The sequence below is a fragment of the Dromiciops gliroides genome, chromosome 5 (genome assembly GCF_019393635.1).
Source record: "Dromiciops gliroides isolate mDroGli1 chromosome 5, mDroGli1.pri, whole genome shotgun sequence".
NCBI lineage: Eukaryota > Metazoa > Chordata > Mammalia > Microbiotheria > Microbiotheriidae > Dromiciops > Dromiciops gliroides.
This window is the reverse complement of record NC_057865.1, coordinates 56,789,646-56,812,536: the sequence shown is the minus strand read 5'-3', so window position 1 is coordinate 56,812,536 and position 22,891 is coordinate 56,789,646. Positions and strand designations below refer to the sequence as shown.

The following is a 22,891-nucleotide window of genomic DNA, read 5'->3' as shown; positions in this document are numbered from 1 at the left end:
CCAAGTGTATAAAAGCTGTTGATCTTCAACTTCGGTCTTCAAATGATCATTCATAATTATTATTCAATTTAATAAATATTTTTACACATACTTTTACTGTTATTTATTACTAATTATATATAACAAAAAAAGCAAAAAAAGATTGCATGTCATAGCAGAAAAATAGAGAGCTGGCCCTGAGCTGAGGAAGAGCTAGATTCAAGTTTTATCTAGACATATAGTAATTGTGTAACTACAGGCAGCCAGGTGGAGCCTTGGATAGAAAACTGGACCTGGACTCAGGAAGACTTGAGTTCAAGTTTAACCTCAGATAATTACTAATGATATGATCCTAGGAAAATAATTTAACTCTGTTTGCCTCAGTTTCCTCAGCTGTAAAAAGAACTGGGTAAGGAAACCACAAAAAATTCCAGTATTTTTACCAAGAAAATACCAAATTGGGTCATGAAGAATTGGACACAACTGAAAAATGACTGAACATAGTCAAGTTACTTAAAGTGTCTGTGTCCTTAAATGACTCTTTAGGTCAGGAGTTCTTACCCTAGTCTGTGAGCATTTTTTTTCTACATTTTCATAACTATATTTTAATATAATTAACTCCTTGGCAGCCCTATATACTTTATTTTATGCATTTAACAGCATTATTTCTTTTTTGTGGGGTAATGAGGGTTAAGTGACTTGCCCAGGGTCACACAGCTAGTAAGTGTCAAGTGTCTAAGGCTGGATTTGAACTCAGGTCCTCCTGAATCCAGGGCCAACGCTTTATCCACTGCACCACCTAGCTGCCTCCTAAAAATATTATTTCTAAGAAAGAGTCCATAGGGTTCACCAGCCTGCCAAAGTGGTCTAGGACATAAGAAAAGAATAAGACCTGCTCAATGAAAACTATAGACTACTTGTCACTATGCATCAAAGGAATGAGTTTCCACACTGGGGTTTCCCTAATTCATAATCTCATAGAAGACCCTGAATTCATAGTTTATTAATTATATTTAGGTATAATGAACAATATTCCAATTAATTTATTAATTTCCTTTAATGTCAAGGAAACCAAGCCTGCTGGTTGGCCTCCTTGTCACAAGTCTCTCCGCACTTCAGTACATTTTGCACTCAGAAGTTAAAGTGATCATCTAAAAGCATAAATCTGATCATGTCACATATTACATACACACATGCATACTGTGTCTCTCCCTCTCTCTGTCTCTGTCTCTCTTACTTTCTCTTTCTCTAAATTCCAGTGGTTCCCTAGCACTGCCAGAATCTAATATTGTCTTCTTCTTTACACCCATAGTAATCTGCTCCCTCTTTACCTTTCAAGCCTTCTTATACCTTATACTCCTCAGCCACAAACCCTGATATCCCATAATATGAGCCTCCTTTCTGCTCCTCACAAAAGACACTCCATCTCCTGACTGGATATTTTCTCTGGCTGTTTCCCATCCATGCAATTCTCTCCCTCCCTAGCACTACCTTCTGGCTTCCCTGGATTCCTTCAAGACTCAGCTAAAATCCCATCTTCTACATGAAGCCTTTCCTGATTCCCCCTCAATTCTAATGCTCACCCTCTCTTGATCATCCCCAATTTTTACTGTATATACCTTTGTGTATGCATAATTGTTTGCATGTTGTCTTCCCCATTAGACTGAGTTCCTTCAGATCAGAGACTGTCTTTTATCTTTGGTTGTATCCCCAGCACTTAGAATGGTACCTGGCAGGTAAGAGAAACTTAATAAATATTTATTGACTGATTCTAACAATTCTACTGAAAGTTTTTTTAAAAAGTGGATTATGCTCAATCTCCAAGAGGAAATTTTTAATTCATGTCTTCTAACAAGCATTTAAGTTTTAAAAGTGATCTTTCCAAGGATAAATGGATAGATAGAGACACTAAAACAAGTATAGCTCATTTTGAAGGCACCACCAGATTTGTTGTACAGCAAAGCAACAGCATGGCTCTGATTAATTTTACTCAGCTAACAGCACAATGCATGGCTTCAGGGAAGAACAGATTTTCATGTTCATCTTCAAAAAAAGAAGCCTAAACCAAGTATAGCACATTTAATTTTTTAAAAGTTAGAGCCCAGATTAAAGTGCTCTAGAAACCTGCCTTTGCATTAATGATGGGATAGAAGAATTAATCACCCTCAATTCCCACATTTGAAGCAATAAATGCACTATATTTTAAATTATTTGCAAGTAATATTACACTGCAAGTTTTTATGTTCAAACTAAAATTCACATTAAGAAAAATAGTTTGTGGTGTACCCACCTCCAGCTGTCAAAAGTTTACGTTTACTGAACAAAAACTTCCTTTTCAAGAAGTGCCAAAATAATGCATTCTGACCAGCCAATTTCAGTGCTTCTTTTGAAGCTCATAACTAAAACATATCACAGAACCTCAAGAGCTGGAAGACTCCTCACATACCATCTGGTCAAGCCTGTGAGTGAACAAGGCTGCCCTCCCTACAAAGAGTATACCCAGCAAGTGGGCATTCAGTCTTTGCTTGAAATTCTTCACTAACACACAACCCACCACCTCCTGAGGCAGTCTGTTCCACTTTGGGGATAGCCCTAATGGGTAGAAATTTTTTCTTGACAAGCAGCTCAGATTTTCCACTTAACAAGTTCTATCCATTGCTTCTAGTTCTGTCCTCTGGGGCCAAACAAAACACGTTTCTCCAACATGAAAGCCCTTCAAATACTTGGAGAGAGCTGCCCATCTGCTAGCCCTCAGTCTTGTTTTCTATGGGCTAAAGATCCTATACTTTGCTTCACTATTTAAAAGCATCTATATAGCTTGATCAAGATATGTCTATCAATCAATATCAATCAAAATACATAATCAGAGAAAAATAAGTCAAAGACCCATAAAAGACAAAGATTTTCAGAAAAAGCATCAATACACAAAGGTAAATAGTTTATTATACTTCCATTTACATAGACCTTAGAAGACAGACACAATGTTTAACGATTGGAATGACACCACCTGCTGGAGACTTACTGTAGAAAAGCTGAGCCATGAGGTGAAGGTCTCTGAGGGCAAGAACATGCATCTTTGGCATCAGGAAGTGACGTTTACTAGTGGGAGGAAGAAGGGGGAGCCTGGTGCTCTTCCCTGTGGACTCTGGCTGAGAGGGGAGCTAGAAATGCACTCTCCCTTTAACAGATAGATGAATGTAGGCCTTTCTCTCTTTACCAAATTCTTATTCTCCTTAATAAATGCTTAAATGCCTAACTCTTGCTAAAGCTTATAATTTATTGGTGACCACTCATTAGATATTTTAGACAGACTAGCTAGAATTTTAGCCTTTAACAATGTGATAAAGTCCATCTTTTTTTTAAATGGAAAGAACAAAAGTAAAGGCTAAAAAGAACACCAAACACGCAAAGCAACTTTGAAAATTGTTCATAATATATGCTTAAAAAGAAAAGCAAACTATACAGAAGACCAAGAGTTGCATGTACAATCTGATTTTTCTCTTCTACTTGTATTGTTATTGTCCACTGTTCTCAAAGAGGACCAAAATGGCATCATTAGGTTGAAGTCAGCTGATCAGACCAATACAAGCTTGGAAGGCTCTACCACAGGTAAGGCACAAATAGTCCCTATGAACATTTGGAGTGGATATGTCTCTAAATTTGTGTGTCTCATATTTCTTTTGTGCTCCTGAAATTGTTTTGCTCAAGGAGCACAGTGCCTTCTGTGTTATGAGCATGTCATGTTGGACAGTCCTACACTATTGACTCCCATGTCATGCAATTTATTCCAAAGTTCTTCAAAGAGACCTTGAGAGTTTCCTTGTTTCTCTTCCTCTGCCACATGTTTTGCTTTCTGTGAGTTCTCCATACAATAATATTTTAAGCAAATACATGTTTAGTACTCAAACAACATGGCCGGCCCCTCAGAGTTGTATTCTACAGTAGCGTTTGAATGCTTGGCAGTTTAGCTCAAAAAAGGACCTCAGTGGCTGGTATCTTATATTTCCAGGTGATTTTCAGAATATCCCTTATTTTATTTATTTTTGTGTGTGGGCCAATGAGAGTTAAGTGACTTACAGAGGCAAGTGAAATTGTAAGCCATTTTCTCTCTTCCAAAGTCATCAGAGTCCATTGGCAAGACAAAAGTCAAGATGACTGGCAATGAATGGTTCAGGATGAATTGCATTATCATGGCATCTTCAATGTCTAACCAAGCTCTAAGTGTGCCACAGTACCAGCTTTCTCTTCTACTATGTATCTGAAAATCCTCATTCTAGTTGTCATTTGTTTAATAAAGAATAAAAAATTTTTAAAAAGAAATATAGTCATCATTAGTCAATCTTCTTCAACTTCACCTCAACCTGGTCCTGCTGATTTGGAGGAAGAAGGAAATTAGTTTATCTTCCTTCCATTCTCAACTTTAGTCACTCTAGATAGTCTCTTCATACCATTCTAATATTAAGCATTTGTTGTTAGGCATGTTATGTGCACCCACAGGTCAATTTAAGTAAAATTGGGATATGGTGTTTTCCATTTCCCCATAACAAGTTTGTTTTAGAAGATCATATAAACAAGGTATAGAAAGACCTATGTGAATTGTAAACTGAAGCCCAAAGGTTATCTATTAATATTTTAGTTTTAGAGAGGGAACAGGTATTGCATGGAAAGAGTCATAAACTGAGGGTCATTATTCAAGTTACAGCTGTGCCACTTGTGCTTTATTTGTATGACCCCATCAGACTAGTGAAAATGACAGATGGTGGAAGATCTATAGAAATGAGGACATTGATAAAATTAGGCAGAGTGAAGAGTATATAATAACACCAATTTATATAATCATAATCCTATAAACAGAAACAACTTTGAAAGATTTAGGAACTCTGATTAATGAAATGACCAACCATCAGTCCATAATACTTCTGATGAAATAGGCTCCCCACCTCTTGACAAAGAGGTATTGGACTTGAAATGCAAAATGAGATATACATTTTGGGACATGACTAGCATAGGATTTTGTTTTGCTTGGCTATCAATAACTTTTTTTTAAATTTTTGCTTTTCTTCCCTTTTCTGGCTTGGGGGAGGGAAGGATAAGTAGGGGTAGGCATGGGATTTTCCCTTATTCCCTTTGAAACATATGAGAAGAAAACATGACTATAAAGGAATAAATAGCAAGCAGAACAACTTTGAAAGTTACATGTTCAAGATGGCAGAGTAAAACCAGGACTCAACTGAATGCTCCCAAATTCCCCTCCAAACAACTTTAAAATAAAGCCTCAACATTGATTCTGGAGTAGCAGAACCAGCTAAAGAATAGTGTGAAACAATACTCCAGGCAAGGACAACTTAAAAATTCAAAAGTAAAGGTCTATGTCACTGGGATAAGAATGGAGCACAGTCCAGCAAAGGCAGCATACTGATGAACCTGGAACAAACCATATCCCCAATAAACCACCACAAACGTTGTGGGGCTACTAAATCTGCAGGAGCAACTTCCAGAGCTCTCAGTCTACATATTGTAAAAGGGTAGAACAACTGTTCAGAAGATTACAGAGCACATATTGATGGCACTGGGTATAGAACTGTTAAATTGTCCATATACGGATCCAGGTCACAGGTCCAGGTTGCAATCCCACGGTGAGGAGGAAAATGCAAAGATCTAAACTTTGGGGACAAGAACTCAGTATTTGATGAAAACTGCTGGGAAAATTAGAAAACAATATGGCAGAAACTAAGTATAGATTAATATCTCACATATACAAAGATAAAATAAAATAGGTATATAATTTAGGCATAAAAGATGATAGCATAGCAAAATTAGGGGAGCATGGAAGAGTTTGCCTCTCAAATATATGGATAGGGGAAGAATGTATGATCAAATAAGAGATAGAGAGCCTCACAAAATATAAAATGGATCATTTTTATTTCATTAAATTAAAAAGGTTATTTGAACAAACAAAACCAATGCAGTCAAGATTACAAGGAAATCAGATATCTGGGGGGAAATTTTGCAAATATCTCTGACAAAGGCAAAGATGCTATATGTACAAAAATATTTATAGCAGTTCTTTTTGTGGTGACAAAGAATTGGAAAATGAAGGGATGCCCATCAAATTGGGAATGGCTGAACAAGTTGTGCTGGAATACTATTTTACTATAAGAAATGACAAGCAAGATGCTCTCAAAAAATAAAAAAAAACCTGGAAAGATTTACATGAACTGATGCAGAATGAAGTGAGCAGAAGTAGAACACTGTATACAGTAACAATCTTGTACAATGATCAACAGTGAATGATTTAGGTATTCTCAGCAACATATCCAAGACAAATCTGAAGGACTTATGATGAAAAATTCTATCCATCTCCAGAGAAAGAATTGGTAGAGGCTGAATACAGACTAAAGCATATACTTTTTGCTTTTTATTTTTATGAGGATTTTTGTCTGTTTTCTTTCACAACATTTATATATATATATATATATATATATATATATATATATATATATATATATATATTTCTTTGTATGACTGTACATTTATAATCTATATCAAATTGCTTGTCATCTCAGGGTATAATGAAGGGAGGAAAGGAAATAGGGAACTTGGGAATCATTTTTTTAAGTGAATGTTAAAAATTGTTTTTTTTCAAGTAATTGAAAAAATAAAATATTAAAAACCAAAACTAGAAATAATGTTTAATGAAAATATTAAAAGACTATATAATGTAAAGAAAAAGTTACCTGTTTAATTTATTATTTATTTTAAAAAAGCAAGCCCTCCCTAATAGAGAACCATATTTTAATCCAAAATCCTCTCCTTTTACATAGCATAAATGGAAATTCTCAATTTATTTGGTATCTGTTAAATTCAGAACAAAAGTAGAAAAATCATTAAACAAGAATAATTATTCAATAAGAATATTGAGAATTTATTTTATAGGGTTATAGCAAAATAATAACATAGAACTATACCTACTAACACACACTATAAAAATATAAAAGTATAAAAGGAATAATATATTATTTCATTTATGGAGAGGAAGAAAACATGGCACCTACTTAACCAATGGAAGAAATTATTGATGAAAGTGGACAAATTATGGTATATAAAAATAAAAACTATTTTTATAATGAAAAATATTAACAAAGTAAAAGGAAATCTTTTGACTTCCTAATCTGTTGATTAGGAAAATATCTGTCAAAAATATCTGAAAATATCTAGCATCAAATTATAGGGAACTTATTTTTTTTTAATTATGAGGAATACCCATCCCTTGATAGAAAAATGCTCAAAGAACACAGTCAGACAACATTAGCAGGAGGAAATATAACTATCTTTATACACTTGTATTTACAAATACAAATACCTCCTTTTTTAAAGTAATTTTTATTTATAGTTTTGGGTTCCAAAATTTATTGTTCATTCCCTCCCTCCCCTCCCCCTTCCCTGAAGCAGTAAGCAATCAGATATGGGTTATATATGTACAATTACATAAAACATTATCATATTAGTCATTTTCTATAAGAAAACAAATAAAAGAAAAAAAGGAAAGTGAAAAATAGCATGCTTCAGTCTGTGTCCCATCAATATCATTTCTTTCTTTGAAGGTTCATGGTATGTTTCATCAATAGTCCTTTGGGATTGTCTTGGATCATTGTATTGTTGAGAATAATTAAGTCTTTCACAGTTCTTCAAATAATGTTGCTATCTCTGTGCAAAATGTTCTCTTGGTTCTGCTCTCTTCATTATACATCAATTCATACAAGTCTTTCCAGGCGTTTCTGAAATCATCCTGCTTGTAATTTCTTAGAGACAATAATGTTCCATCATCATCATATACCACAGCTTGTTTAGCCATTCCTCAATTCATGAGCATTCCTTTGATTCCTAATACTTATCCAGCACAAATACAGCTGCCATAAATGTTTTTGTAAAAATAGGTCTTTTTTCTCTTTTGGGGGATATCTTTGGGATATAAACCTAGCAGTAGTATTGCTGGATCAAAGGTATGCACAGTTCTATAGCCTTTTAGGCATAGTTTCAAATTGCTCTCCAGAATGGTTGGATCTTTTCACAACTCCACCAACAGTGGATTAACATCCCAGCTTTCCCACATCACCTCCAATAACCAATATTTTCCATTTTTGTTATATTTGCAACTCTGCTTTGTGTGAAGTGATACCTCAGAGTTGTTTTAATTTGCATTTCTCTGATCAATAGTGATCTAGAGCATTTTTCATATGGTTATAGATAGCTTTGATATATCTTTGTCTGAAAACTGCCTGTTCATATTCTTTCGCCATTTATCAATTGGGGAATAACTTGTATTTTTACAAATTTGACTCAGTTCTCTACATATTTGAGAAATGAGGTCTTTATCAGATTTTTGTTTCAAAAATTATTTCCCAGTTTTCTGCTTCCCTTGTAATCTTGGTTGCATTAGTTTTGTTTGTGCAAAAACTTTTTAATTTTAAATAATCAAAATGATCTATTGTACATTTTGTGTTACTCTCTTTATCTTCTTTGGTACTAAATTCTTCCTCTGCTCATAAACCTGACAAATAAATGATTCCACACTCACTTAATTTAACTGTGGTTTCATCCTTTATGTGTAAATCATGATGCCATTTTGACCTTATTTTAGTATACAGTGTGAGATGTTGGTCTATACCTAGTTTCCACCATACTGTTTTCTAGTTTTCTCAGCAGTTTATGTCAAATAATGAGTTTTTTTCCAAAACCTTGGATTTTTGGATTTATCATATACTAGATTACTATAGTCATTTACTCTAGGGTATTTTATGTATCTATTTGATTCCATTGATCTACTTCTCTGTTTCTTAGCCAGTGCCAGATTGTTTTGATAATTAGTGCTTTATAATATAGTTTGAGATCTGGTACTGATAGACCCCTTTCCTTTGGATTTTTTTCATTGATTCCTATGATATCCTTGAACTTTTGTTTTACCAAATGAACTTTGTTATTGTTTTTTCTAGATCAACAAAATATTTTTTATAGTTCAATTGGTATAGAACTAAATAAATAAATTAACTTAGGTAGGGTTGTCATTTTATTACATTGGCTCAGCTTACTGATGAGGAATTAATATTTTCCAATTATTTAAATCTCTCTTTATTTGTGTGAAAAGTGTTTTGTAGTTCTGGTCACATAGTTCCTGTGTTTGACTTGTCAGGTAGATGCCTGATTATTTTATGTTGGCCACATTATTTTAAATGGAATATCTCTTTCTATCTGTTGTTGCTGGACTTTGTTGGTAATATATCGAAATGATGATGATTTATGGGGGTTTATTTTGTATCCTGCAACTTTGCTAGAGTTGTTAATAATTTCAAATATCTTTTTAGTTGATTATGATTTTTGAAGAATAACATGGGGCAGCTAGGTGGCACAGTGGATAGAGCACCAGCCCTGGAGTCAGGAGGACCTGAGTTCAAATCCAGCCTCAGACACTTAACACTTAGTAGCTGTGTGACCCTGGGCAAGTGACTTAACCCCAATTGCCTCACTAAAAAAATAAATAAATAAAAGAATAACATCATATCATCTTCAAAGACAGATAGTTTTGTTTCTTCATTACCTATTCTAATTCCTTTGATTTATTTTTCTTTTCTTATTGCTATAGCTAATATTTCTAATACAATATTAAATAATAAAGGTGATAATGGGTATCCTTGCTTCACCCCTCATTGTTTTGGGAAGACTCCTAGCTTATCCTCATTACAAATAATGCTTGCTGATGATTATAGGTAAATAGTACTTATCATCTTAAGGCAAGATCCTTTTATTCCTATACTCTCTAGTGTTTTTAATAGGAATGGGTGCTGTATTTTGTCAAAGGCATTTTCTGCGTCTATTGAGATAATCATATAATTTCTGTTAGTTTTGTTATTTATATGGACAATTATGCTGATAGTTTTCCTAATATTGAACCAGCCATACATTCTTGGTATAATTCCCATCTGCTCATAGTGTATGATCCTTGTGCTTTATTGCTGTAATCTTTTTGCTAATATTTTATTTAAAATTTTTGTATCAATATTCATTAGTGAGATTGGGCTATAATTTTTTTCCTCTGTTTTGACTCTTCCTGGTTTGAGTATCAGCAACTTATCTGTCTCATAAAAGGAATTCCATGGGACTTCTTCACTTCTTTTTTCAAATAATTTATATAGTATTGGGATTAATTGTTCATTAAATGTTTGGTAGACTTCACTTGTGAATCCAACTGGTCCTGGGGATTTTTTCTTAGGAAGTTCATTGATGGCTTGTTCAATTTCTTTTTCTAAGACTGGGTTATTTAAATATTTTATTTCTTCTGCTAATTAGTCAATTTATATTTTTGTGGTTATTCATCCATTTCATTTAGATTGTCAAATTTATTGGCATATAATTACACAAAATAGTTCCTAATAATTGTCTTAATTTCCTCTTCATTGGTGGTGAGTTCACCCCTTTCATTTTTTTTGTTGTTGTTTTTTTGTTTGGCAATGGGGGTTAAGTGACTTGCCCAGGGTCACACAGCAAGTAAGTATCAAATGTCTGAGGCCGGATTTGAACTCAGGTACTCCTGAATCCAGGGCCGGTGCTTTATCCACTGTACCACCTAGCCACCCCCTCCCTTTCATATATATATATATATATATATATATATATATATATATATATATATATATATATATTTATTTATTTGTTTGTTTGTTTGTTTATTTATTTATTTATTTATTTTAGTGAGGCAATTGGGGTTAAGTGACTTGCCCAGGGTCACACAGCTAGTGTTAAGTGTCTGAGGCCGGATTTGAACTCAGGTACTCCTGACTCCAGCGCCGGTGCTTTATCCACTGCGCCACCTAGGTGCCCCTGAATGCAATTTTTATTGCATTAGGATTTGAAAAGGTTGTGTTTACTATTTCTGCTTTTCTGTATCTGATTGTATAGTTTTTATGCCCTAATACATGGTTAATTTCAAATAACTTCTTTAAAGAGGTAACTGTGGAGATTGGAAAAAAGAAATGAATTTGAAGTCAGAAGACGATTTACTGATCTTCCTATCTGTGTGACCTAGGGTAAGTCACCAAACCATTTTCTACAGACTTCAGTTCCTTCATTTGGAAAATGAGAGGCATGGATCTTAAAAGTTTCCGTCAGCTCTAAAATTGATGAACACTCTAATTAATAGATTAAATACTAATTGGAGTCTGTCAAGTTGGGGTTTTTGTTTTGTTTTGTTTTGTTTTGGTGAGGCAATTGGGGTTAAGTGACTTGCCTAGGGTCACACAGCTAGTAAATGTAAAGTGTTTGAGGCCAGGTTTGAACTCAGGTCCTCCTGAATTCAGGGCTGGTGCTCTTTCCACTGCGCCACCTAGCTGCCCCATCTGTCAAATTTTGAAAAACAACTGGAAAGGTTAGAATTCAATGTTCATAGGTCTTGAAGGAAAAAACATATTTCCCTGTTGCACTGTTGATGGACCAAATTTGGTACAAACTTATTGAAAAGCAATCTAGCAATATAAAATATAAAATAAGTAATTAAAAGCTGATCATATCCTTTGGTCCAACAGTATCTCTCCTAGAATATATTTGTGGGATATGATTATAAGGAAATAAAGGCTATCATTGCTGAAAGTATCCATAACTGCTTTATTTATAATACTAACCAAAAAAAGAATAAAAGTAAATATTTGCATTCTCTTCTTCATATCCTGGTCTCCTTTCTACCCTCCTCTCCTTAGTAGTTGGTTGGCCAACTTGTGCCAATCATGTTTCTGTCTCTTTAAAATCTTGCTTATTTTCTATCTATATGTTTACAATGAATTTTTGTCTTTATATAAATATAATCTGGTTTTTATTGTATTCTAGGCAAGTGTTTGCTCAGGAGAAAAAGGCAAAAACTTTAAAGGTGCCCAAACTTAAAAGACTAGAAAAGTCCATAAAAAAGTCAATAAGTACCCAATATTTTTTTAAATTTTGCACTATTTTCAATCAAAATATATAGATCTTTTATCATTTTATTGGGCATGAAATTCTCTTTTACTTCTCTGTTTCTGTTTATGAAAGTATTCATCTCTAATGAAAAATATTCAAAAGCTACCAACACTCTCAAAGCCTGTCTTGTCAGTAATGTTTTCCAACCTGTGGCACTTTCTCATCCTATACTGTGGCTGCCAATAACATGATTGTGATATCCTCTTTAAAGTAAATTTTATTATTTGTATGTAAAATGTTCTCTGAATTCTTCCAGAGCAATCCAGTAAATGTAGAATTCCCTTCATGTTTAATTTTCAGAAACTTGTATCTCATTTAACCCAGATAAATTCAGTAGCATCTTCAAAAACAATTATCATTTAGAAAAAGTCAAAACTGAGTGCTCACTATCATCCTCTGTGCTTAAAAAGGCTAATCAAAGAAAAGAAGGATTCTGAGACCTCATAAAATCATTATCCTATGCATTTATTGACAGAGATACACAGAAAGCAGAATGCCAACTCCAGACTTCACAACAAAGAAGAGATAGCAACATGGTGTGGTGATAAAGAAAAAAGACAGGTGATACCTAGCATGGAAGCAGATTGGTTTTGCATATTTTGCTATCTAGAAAGTCTTAGCACATAAGAAGGAAATTATATAAAGAACAGAGAGGAAGATGGTTTAGAAAAGAAGGAAATTATATAAAGAACAGAGAGGAAGATGGTTTAGAGTAGACTCTAACAACCAAGAGAGGATCAAAACTGATTGACTAAAGAGGAAGACAACAAGGTAAAAAACCTAAGGAGGTATCTGTTCACACATGTAGGGAGTTGAATGTTTCATACATGAAGATATGCATACAGAGTCTAGGACAATTGACCAAATAGGTTTCCTTTTGTTCTTCACCCATCATTAATTGTCCTCTTCACTATAGCAAATGCTTATTGAGAATGCAATAAAAATCAGCTTATATTTATATGAAGACCAAAAAAATCATTTTAAAAGTACACAGAGAAAGTGAACAAGATTTTAAATAGACAGAAATTTTATTGGTAGTGGTTAGCTAAGAAGTTAGTGAGAAGAACAGGATGGGAAGAAAATCCTGGTATGAAGAAGAGAATGCAAACCTTCACCAGGTCGCAGTAGCTGTGCATCAGGCAGTCACACAAGCATCCAGTTCTATTCATCCAAATAACTCTTCAATCAGACTAGCTGATACAAGTCTTTGGATGTCAACAATTATATTCACTTTGGGGTATCAGCCCCCTTCACTTTCAGTCAGCTTATCACTCACATACATCTGTACCTCTTGAATCCTTAGCTCTTTGCACAGCTTAAAAGTTCCCAGGGTTTCCCCCTATCTCTCAGGAATTTTACCTTCCATGATCTTCCCAGCCCCTCCTTCCAGAGAGAAAAAAATTACACTTCTCATCAATTTCCTTGTTGATAAGGAGCTACATGTGTAAAATTTGTTGTAAAATGAAAAAAAAAAGGGTTTCTTAATTTGTTTTTAATTTTTAAAAAGATCTGGTTATAAGCACTGTTAATTTAACTCAATGAATGTCATTTGAAGTTCAGTCTGGCTAAGCAACATTCATTTAACACTGAAATGTTCAGTCCTTCCCTTGTACTCTGGGAAAAATGATTTATTTCCATCTGTTGATACCCCAAAACTCAGACTAGCTTAATATAGTTAATAATGTCAATCAGACAATATTTCCACTTTAAGTTTTGATCTTCCTGGCTCATAAAGAAAACCTTTGGTTTCAAACTTCACAGTAAAGAAAAAAGCTGCCTTTGAAATGCTTATATATCTGAGGCATAAATCCGGAATTCCCAAAAGCAGCATTTAATCATCTTTATAGAACATGTAAATGATCAGGAAACCCGCCTTCTTTGATTTTACCCAAATGACATTATAATAACTCATTACAAAGTGAAAAATTGAATCAACAAACTGGTTGCTATATCTATACAAAGTTAAATTGACTGATTGTTGCATAAAATTGATTTCACCACCACCCCTGAAGTTAACATATTGATTTTCCTTAAAATAGAGTCTACAGAGAGGAAGTGGATGTGGGAGTTCACAATTAAGTAGTTTTTCATTAATCTATCTATATATAATGAGGACTCAAAAGTAGATCTTAAACCCAAAGATATTTTGTATGGCTAGCTAAATAGCCTAAAATTATTTAATATAACATTATATAAATAATAGAATAGCCAAGTATGCCCTCAATGCTATATCTTTAAAAGGAATAATATAGCTCTTTCTCTAAGAAAGCAAAAATATGCATTGATGGACACATTCATTTTCTCTTCCCCATGAAATTTCTCATGAAGTCCACCATGATGCACACCACTCCTCTGCAAAACCATTGCATGCAAATTTGAAACACAGTACCCAGACCCATTAGGGAAACTGGATTAGCATGTTTGACTAACTGGACTGATCAAATTAACCAGCAAAATTCAAGCTCTTCACTTCATTTTGTATATTTCAATAATTGAACTATTGAGAAAATGATTAGAGAAGTGAAAATAAGCCATACTAAACTATAAGCCCCAATGAAAACCTCTCTAAATTTGTAGCAAGGGGGACATTATGTTGATTTTACTATGACCAGTGACAATAAGTTAGGAGAGAACATTCTCTTACTTAGGTCAGGCTGACATCCTTCACTGAATGATATCCCATCAATTGCTATAGTTTCTTCTTCTCCATCAGTTGAAAACCCTTGGCCTTGAATAACAACCTGTTGTACATCAAAAGAAGGCAAAGAAACATCACTGTCTTGTATAAGATGGGTTATAAATAGGAAAGTGTCACATGAATGAAGGGAAAGCCAAATACATTTAGAAATACATGCTAGCACATACCAAATAAACTCACCTGGAGGGGGCAGCTAGGTGGCATAGTTTATTGTAGCAAGTATAGCAAAAGTCCTGGAGTCAAGAGGACATGATTTCAAATCTGGCCTCAGACACTTAATAGCTGTGTGAGCCTGAACATGTCATTTAACCCTGTTTGCCTCAGTTCTCATCTGTAAAATTTGCTAGAAAGGAAATGGCAAACCACTCCAGTATCTTTTCCAAGGAAACCCTAAATGAAGTCACAAAAAGACAGATACCACTGAAATGACTGAACAACAAAATGCTAGGCTAATATCCATCTTTAGGCCGCATCTCTGTCTTTAAGAGACAACCAAGGGGCAGCTAGGTGGCGCAGTGGATAGAGCACCGGCCCTGGAATCAGGAGTACCTGAGTTCAAATCCGGCCTCAGACGCTTGACACTTACTAGCTGTGTGACCCTGGGCAAGTCACTTAACCCCAATTGCCTCACAAAAAAAAAAAAAAAAAGAGAGACAACCAAACTAGATACAAGCATGGTAAGACAGACCTGTCTGGCCATCTTCACAAACAATAACAATCAACCTTTACCAGATTTCTTCCTAGTAAATGTCTCAGTCTAGTCAAGCTAACCTATTATTTACTATCACCTTGATGCCACTTACCTTCTAAGTATAGTTTATAGTTTAGCTAGACCCCTAACCTAGGTGCACAGTGGGGATCTGGAATTAGGAAAATATAACTAAATACATAACTAAGATTTAATTGTAAACACATCAAATCCCTCTAAGAAATTCTTCCCACAAGTAATTTAGAGATAACTGAAAATACATAAGGAAGTTGTCCAAAACAGGTTTTCTCCCTGGATTTACATATTGAGGGGTTGGGAAAGAAGCTCTGAGATGTTGATAGGCCACTTAATCACTGAAAATGTTTGCCTTTAGGTCTCCATTTGGATATGTTAATGATAATCTGTCTTGGGGGCAACTAGGTGGCACAGTGGATAAAGCACTGGCCCTGGATTCAGGAGGACCTGAGTTCAAATTTGACCTCAAACACTTGACACTTATTAGCTGTGTGACCCTAGGCAAGTCACTAACACTCATTGGCCCATCAAAAAAAAATCTAAAAAAAATTATACTTTATCTGTTAAACTGCTATCCTATGAAATGAAATACTTTAAAAACCGACCTTCCAAAATATAGAATTGCTAGATTTCATTTCTTTGTGATTTCTTCTGATAGCTATAGCTACTGCTCTGAAAATATCTTGGTTAACTTCAGTCTGGACATGTCATTTGTGATTACCAGGGATCTAACTATCAGGTTTGGGGCTTCTTAGTTCTTGTGCAAAAATAAATACTGGGAGGAGACCTCTGACTTCTATATGGTTGTGGGCTTTTAAAAAATATTGTACAACTGACAGATTATACAGATATATTGGAGAATAGTTTATACCAAACCATGACCTCATACAGATTTCCATGTTGACTCTGACTTCAAGTCAATGTAAATGAATGAGTTCACTTAAAATTTAAGTGAAAGAGCCAATGTTGTTCCTCATAAATGAATGATTCTTGTGGTTTACATTTCTTTGTTGGGGCAAAACAATAACTGTTTCAAGAATTTCTCACAGAAATACATAAACTATTCTGTGCTATGAGCTTGAAGCCAATTCCATAAACATAAAAAAGTATCTCCCGTGTGTTTATTCTGTCTTTTTCCATACCTGATTTTGACTTGTAAACCTAACCTGGAGAACTTGCAAATTAGAATTTTGTAGGAGTAATGAGGAAATTATGTAGGAGTAATGAGGAAAACACTACTGTTATTTTTGGTGAGGAAAAACAATTTAATATAGTTTGTTTCATTCTAAATAAAATGTGTTTATTGGTTTTTTTAATGCTCAAAAAAGTGGGTAAATGACTCACTATTTGTCTTACTTTTCTTATCTGTAACATTGGACCAATAATAACACCTACCTCACTAGGTTATTGTCTCGAATGAAATCATATTCATAAAAGGGCTCTGCAAACCTTAAAGTATCATATTTTGTTTTTATCATTGATGTTGTTATATAGGCCTGCTACATGCTAGGATTGACTCAGTTCAATTTCATTCCATAAATGCTAATTAAGCACCTACTGTGTATAAGACACTGTCCTAATGATTAAAAAAAAGTCCCTGACTCAAAACCTTACATTCCACTGTTGGAACATGTCACCAAACTGCTAAATGCAAGAAAACTGAGGTGAAGGAGAATGCTGATAGGCAGGCTCCTGAATTACTTTGCACAGCTTCCTGAGCTTAGCTATTAAAAGAAGCTAAGGGTACTTGGAGAGAAGGTGAGAAGAGAATACTTTCTAGGCATAAAGGACAGACTGTACACAAATATCAAGGCAGGATATAGGATGGTAATTTCAGGAAAGAGAAGTTAAGTCAGTTTGGCTGAACATAAAGTACATTATAATGTCAAATAACTCTGCAAACTCAGGCTGAGACCAGACTGTGCAAAACTTTAAATAGCAAGCTGAGAAGTCTTTATTTCAACTTAGGGACCATAGAGAGTCAGTGAAGATTTTTGAACATGGAAGAAATATGATTGGATACGTGCTTGAGGAGGTTATTTTGACATTTCTGCAAAGGATGATCAGGAAAGGGATGAGACTGGAATCAGAGAAACCAATTTTGGAAGTTATTGTGATAGTTCTGGTAAGAGACAATGAGGACCTGAACTATGGTCAGGTTTTTGTGAGGCAGATGTTAAAGATATTATGAAAGTAGATATGACAGGATATGCAACTGATTGTATATAATGAAGGGAAAGGAGGAGGAGAGGGAAGAGTCAAAAATATGTGATAGTAACTAGAACAATAGAGCTGTGCTAAATAAGAACAGGAAAGTGTAAAAGAGGGGTGACTTTAGGAGGGAATAAAATGAGTATATTTAGATAAATTAAGTTTAAGACACTTATAAGAGATATAGAGAGTGTTGTCCAGCAAATGCTTGGTGATACTAGACTGGTCTCCAGAAGAAAATATAGGATTGGGTGGGTTTTTTTTTAATATAGACATAATAACAATTGCTAAAGTCACCAACAGAGGGGGTATACAGGAAATAGCAGGAAAGGACTCCAAATAGATCATTGAGAGACTCCTATACTTAGGAGAAAGAGGAAGAATCAGAAGGAGTAAAGGAGTAAGCAAGAGGAAAATTCTGAAAGAACAGCATCATGGAAATAACAGAGAGAGAATATGCAGAAGGAGGAAGGTTTAATAGACCTTGGCTGGAGTAAGCAAAAAGTAGAGGACTAGGCAAATCAGCAATCAAGAAGGCTCAGCTCCAAGATAGCAGTTCAAAACATGAGCAGATAAAGTTTCCAGAGAACCAGGGAATAAAAGCACTGGATTTTGAGTCTAGAAACTTGAGTTTGACCACCAGCTTCGCTCCATATTACACAGGGTAATGCACTGAACATGTCTTGATCTCGGTTTACTTTTATGCAAACTCTGAGCCCTCTTTCACTATTCTTTTTTTTTTTTATAAAAGTATTTTATTGGGGGCAGCTAGGTGGTGCAGTGGATAGAGCACTGGCCCTGGAGTCAGGAGTACCTGAGTTCAAATCCAACCTCAGACACTTAACACTTAATAGCTGTGTGACCCTGGGCAACTCACTTAACCCCAATTGCCTCACTAAATAAATATATAAATAAATAAATAAATAAAAAGTAGTTTCTTATTTTCCACTTACATGTAAAGATAGTTTGCAACACTTGTTTTTGTAAGATTTCTAGTTTCAATTTTTTCTCCCTCCTCCTTTTCCCTCCCTCCTTCCCAAAACAGCTAGCAATCCAATATAGATTATATATGTATGATCACATTAAACATATTTCTGCATTAGACATGCTGTGCAGGAAGAATCAGAGCAAAAAGAAAAAACCTCAAAAAAGAAAAACAAAAAAATAGAGATAGTATGGTTCAATCTGCATCTAGATTCCATAGTTCTTTTTTTTCTGGATTTGGAGAGCATTTTCCATCATGAGTCCTTTGGAACTATTGTATTGCTGAGAAGAGTCAAGGCCATCACAGCTGATCAGCACACAATGTTGTTGATACTGTGTACAATGTTCTCCTAGTTCTGCTCACTGCACTCAGCATCAGTTCATTTAAGTCCTTCCAGGTTTCTCTGAAATCTGCCTGCTTATCATTTCTTACATCACAATAGTATTCCATTATATTCATATACCACAACTTGTTCAGTCCCCAAGTGATAGGCATCCCTTCAATTTCCAATTCCTTCCCACCACAAAAAGAGCAGCTATAAATATTTTTGTGCATATGGGTCCTTTCCCCTTTTTTATGATCTCTTTGGGGAAAAGACCTAATGGTGGTATTGCTGAGTCAAAGGGTATGCACATCTTTATAGCCCTTTGGGCATACTTCCAAATTGCTCTCCAGAATGGTTGGATCAGTTCACAGCTCCACCAACAATCCATTAGTGTCCCAATTTTTCCACAGCTTCTCCAACATTTGTCATTTTCCTTTTTTGTCATATTAGCCAATCTGATAGGTGCCAGGTAAATCCTCAGAGTTGTTTTAATTTGTATTTCTCTAATCAATAGTGATTTAGAGCATTTGTTCATATGATAATAGCTTTTATTTCTTCATCAGAAAACTGCCTGTTCATATCCTTTGACCATTTCTCAATTGGGGAATGACTTGGATTTTTATAAATTTGATTTAGTTCCTGATATATTTTAGAAATGAGGCCTTTATCAGAAGTACTGGCCATAAAAATTATCTCCCAGCTTTCTACCTCCCTTCTAATTTTGTATGCATTGCTTCTGTTTGTATAAAACCTTTTTAATTTAATGTAATCAAAATCATCCATTTTATATTTCATAATATTTTCTATCTCTTGAGGCTTCACATGTAGGTAATTTGAGAGTACTGTCCTGATCTGAGTTTGTGTTTAGCTCTTCCCTGTCAACACAAAAGTTCTCAATGGTGAGAGCTCTTTTTTTGTTTCTTACTCATATTTCAGCTTTTTTTTTTTTTTAAGTTTAGGTCCACTCCTTGGACACCAGGGTCACTGTTTCAAGCTTCTTGTGCTGGGGGATAGGGAGTGTGTCACTGGCTTTCTACTCTGAGGCCTCTGTGTCTTTTGGATTGCTCACCGCCCTGGGCTTGTTCCCTGCGCTTGCTCTTGCATGCTGGGATGGCAAGGCTTGGTAATGCCTGTACCGTGGGTGGCCCTCTATTTGGCAGCCTGCCCTCTCAGCTAGTGCTGGTGGATCTCATCACTGACCTGCTGCACCACCAGCTTGCTGATTCAGGATCAAGGGGCCGCAGTTGCTCATCTGTGGCCTAGAGCTTCCTGCTGACTTGCCCCAACCCCCTCCATGCTGCACTGAGCTGCAGTGAGGTGTGCAGTGCCTCCCTTTTGCCTGAGTGAGACCGACCTTTCCTGAAGTTTTCTAAATTATCTCAGGTTGGAAGATTGTGTCTCTCTGTCTTTTTGTAGGTTCTGTAGTTTCAGAACCCATTTAGAGGCTTGATTTAATGTTCTTTTTTAGGGAAACAGAAGGAGAGCTCAGGCAACTTGCTGGCTTCTCTCTGCCATCTTGGCTCTGCCCCCCGCCCCTTTCACTATTCTGCCTCCATTGGTGATTTTCTCAGTTTGTGTGTGTATATGTGTGTGTGTATGTGTGTACATATATATATATATATATATATATACATATATATGTGTGTGTGTGTGTGTGTGTGTGTGTGTGTGTGTGTGTGTGTGTGTATGTCTAATCCCTCTACTCAACTACTGATTAGAATCACGGAACATCTAAAGGACATCTATACATGCATTTACTGTAAACTTCTCAAACTCACTATGTCCAAAATTGAACTCATTATATTTCCTCCTAAACTCATCATTCCTTTTCAAAACTTCCTTGAATTATCCTCCCTGACTCTTGACTATGTGAGAAAATAATGGGGTTCTGTCACAAAAATTTCTAAGTCTGATGAAAAACAAGAAACAGTGGAGTCTCCAAGCCAAAGAGAAATGGGTTTATTGAGAGAGGATACCTGTCTCACAATAAAGCCGGTCTCAGGTCCAGGACCCAAAGACTCTGAGCAGTACTGGTCTCAGACTTTTATACCCCTGTGAAGCTTAAATGCTTATATACCTTACTATTTTAAGACATAACTCTTCCCATTACATCTGCATAACAAAGTTAAATGGCACAGTTTATGAATTCAATAGCAGTTACTACAGCTGTAAATATGCAGGGGAAACATCAACTCTAAGTACAAAGGTTATACCCTTTCAGGTGATTGGTTGACCATCTAGGACATCATCAGCTTAAAGAGAAAGTATTCATATAGATGACAATGGGTCCTGGTCAGTCATGATCTCAAATGCTGATTAGTCCCTTCAGCTTAGACAATACTATTCTTAGGGCCTTGGTTAACCACAATGTACCACAATAAACACAGTAAAAGGGACTTAGTTAGCCAAAACAAGAGCAAGTTCACAATTCATTGATACCTGTAAACACACTACTGCATAGGCTTAAGCTACTAAGTAATATAACTAAAATATCTAAACATTAAATCATAATTTGTAGGCTAAATATTGCTTATTACCATAGTTAAATCACTTATCTTTAAGGGTTGGAGAAAATCTCACTCACAGTTCTTGGGGACCCAGAGGGCCCCCCCATTAGAGGGAACCTTGCCTGACCTCTTTTAAAGCCAGCCCAGAGTCAGTAGAATTGCAAAAGAAATGTAGATTGACCTTCCTGACTACCTAAAGGAAGTTAATTCACCTAGGTGACCCCCCCCCCCAAGTCATGTCAATCAATGGACTGGCCAATTAGCTTAGAACAATGTTCAGTGACCCACTTCTACCTGAGAGAGGATAAAAATCCTGGGGAGGGGGGGTGTCTCACTCTTCTCTCCCCTGCTCTTCTTGCTGTGCCTCTCCCCATCTTGGGATTTTACACTGGGCCTGGGATGCTGGAGGAGGCAGCCACACAGCTCCTCCCTCTCTCTTTTCTGCCTAGCTATGCAGGGATTCCAATTATGAGCAATGTGCTCTCTCTTTACTAACATTTAATATGATTTAATAAATGCTTAATGACAAAGACTGGTGCTATAACCTCTAATTTATAAGTAGCAATATATTAGAAACCCCATCTAAGTTCCCTAAAACCTAGAACAGAGACAGGCACTCCATATATTATTTTTCTTTTTCTTTTTTGGGGGGGCAGGTCAATGAGGGTTAAGTGACTTGCCCAGGGTCACACAGCTAGCAAAAGTCAAGTGTCTGAGGTTGGATTTGAACTCAGGTCCTCCTGAATCCAGGGCTAGTGCTTTATCCACTGTGCCACCTAGCTGCCCCATCCCCCATATATTTTCAACAACACAACTGTTTGCCTGGTTTTCTGATCCATCTTAGAAGCCATTTTCATTGCTAGTCTCTTAATATCCCCAAATCTGCCTTGTCCTACTGCTAATCTCTGACATATTTCTAGCCTTGTCTTGGATCTTCTGGTTATGTCTATAGATAATGCTGTTGTCTGTCTGTGACAACTTGCCTAAAGCCACAGTGAGGTGTTTTCTTTTCTTTTACCTTTAGAAACAAAGGTGTTGAGGGCAGCTAGGTGGCACAGTGGATAAAGCACCAGCCCTGGATTTAGGAGAACCTGAATTCAAATCTGACCTCAGACACTTGACACTTATTAGCTATGTGACCCTGGGCAAGTCACTTAACTCTCATTGCCCTAGAAAAAAAAGGAAAGGAAAGGAACATATGCATTTGTGTTTGTATGTGTGTGTGTGTGTGTGTGTGTATGTATATATACATATACAAATATATGTTTGTGTGTATTTGTAAAATCATTCAGTACATACTTTTATTGATCAGGTCTTTCTCAGAATGCAGGTAACATCTTCCTTTGTATTTAATTTGGGTATTTATAATAGTCAAAATGACTTCGTGTTTGACTGTTAAAGAGACTAAAAGAAAGCAGCCATGCTATATTTGATTCGTTGCACATGCCAAGACCTGGCACAA

The 22,891-nt window shown here is 35.7% G+C and overlaps 1 protein-coding gene across 1 annotated transcript in view; it reads right to left on the bottom strand.

Moving 5' to 3' along the window:
• Positions 1-22,891, bottom strand: part of MALRD1 (MAM and LDL receptor class A domain containing 1) — a 910,872-nt gene that overhangs the window by 831,094 nt on the left and 56,887 nt on the right. The window contains 1 exon segment of the mRNA XM_043967510.1: positions 14,624-14,720. Coding sequence (XP_043823445.1) covers positions 14,624-14,720 — 97 coding nt within the window.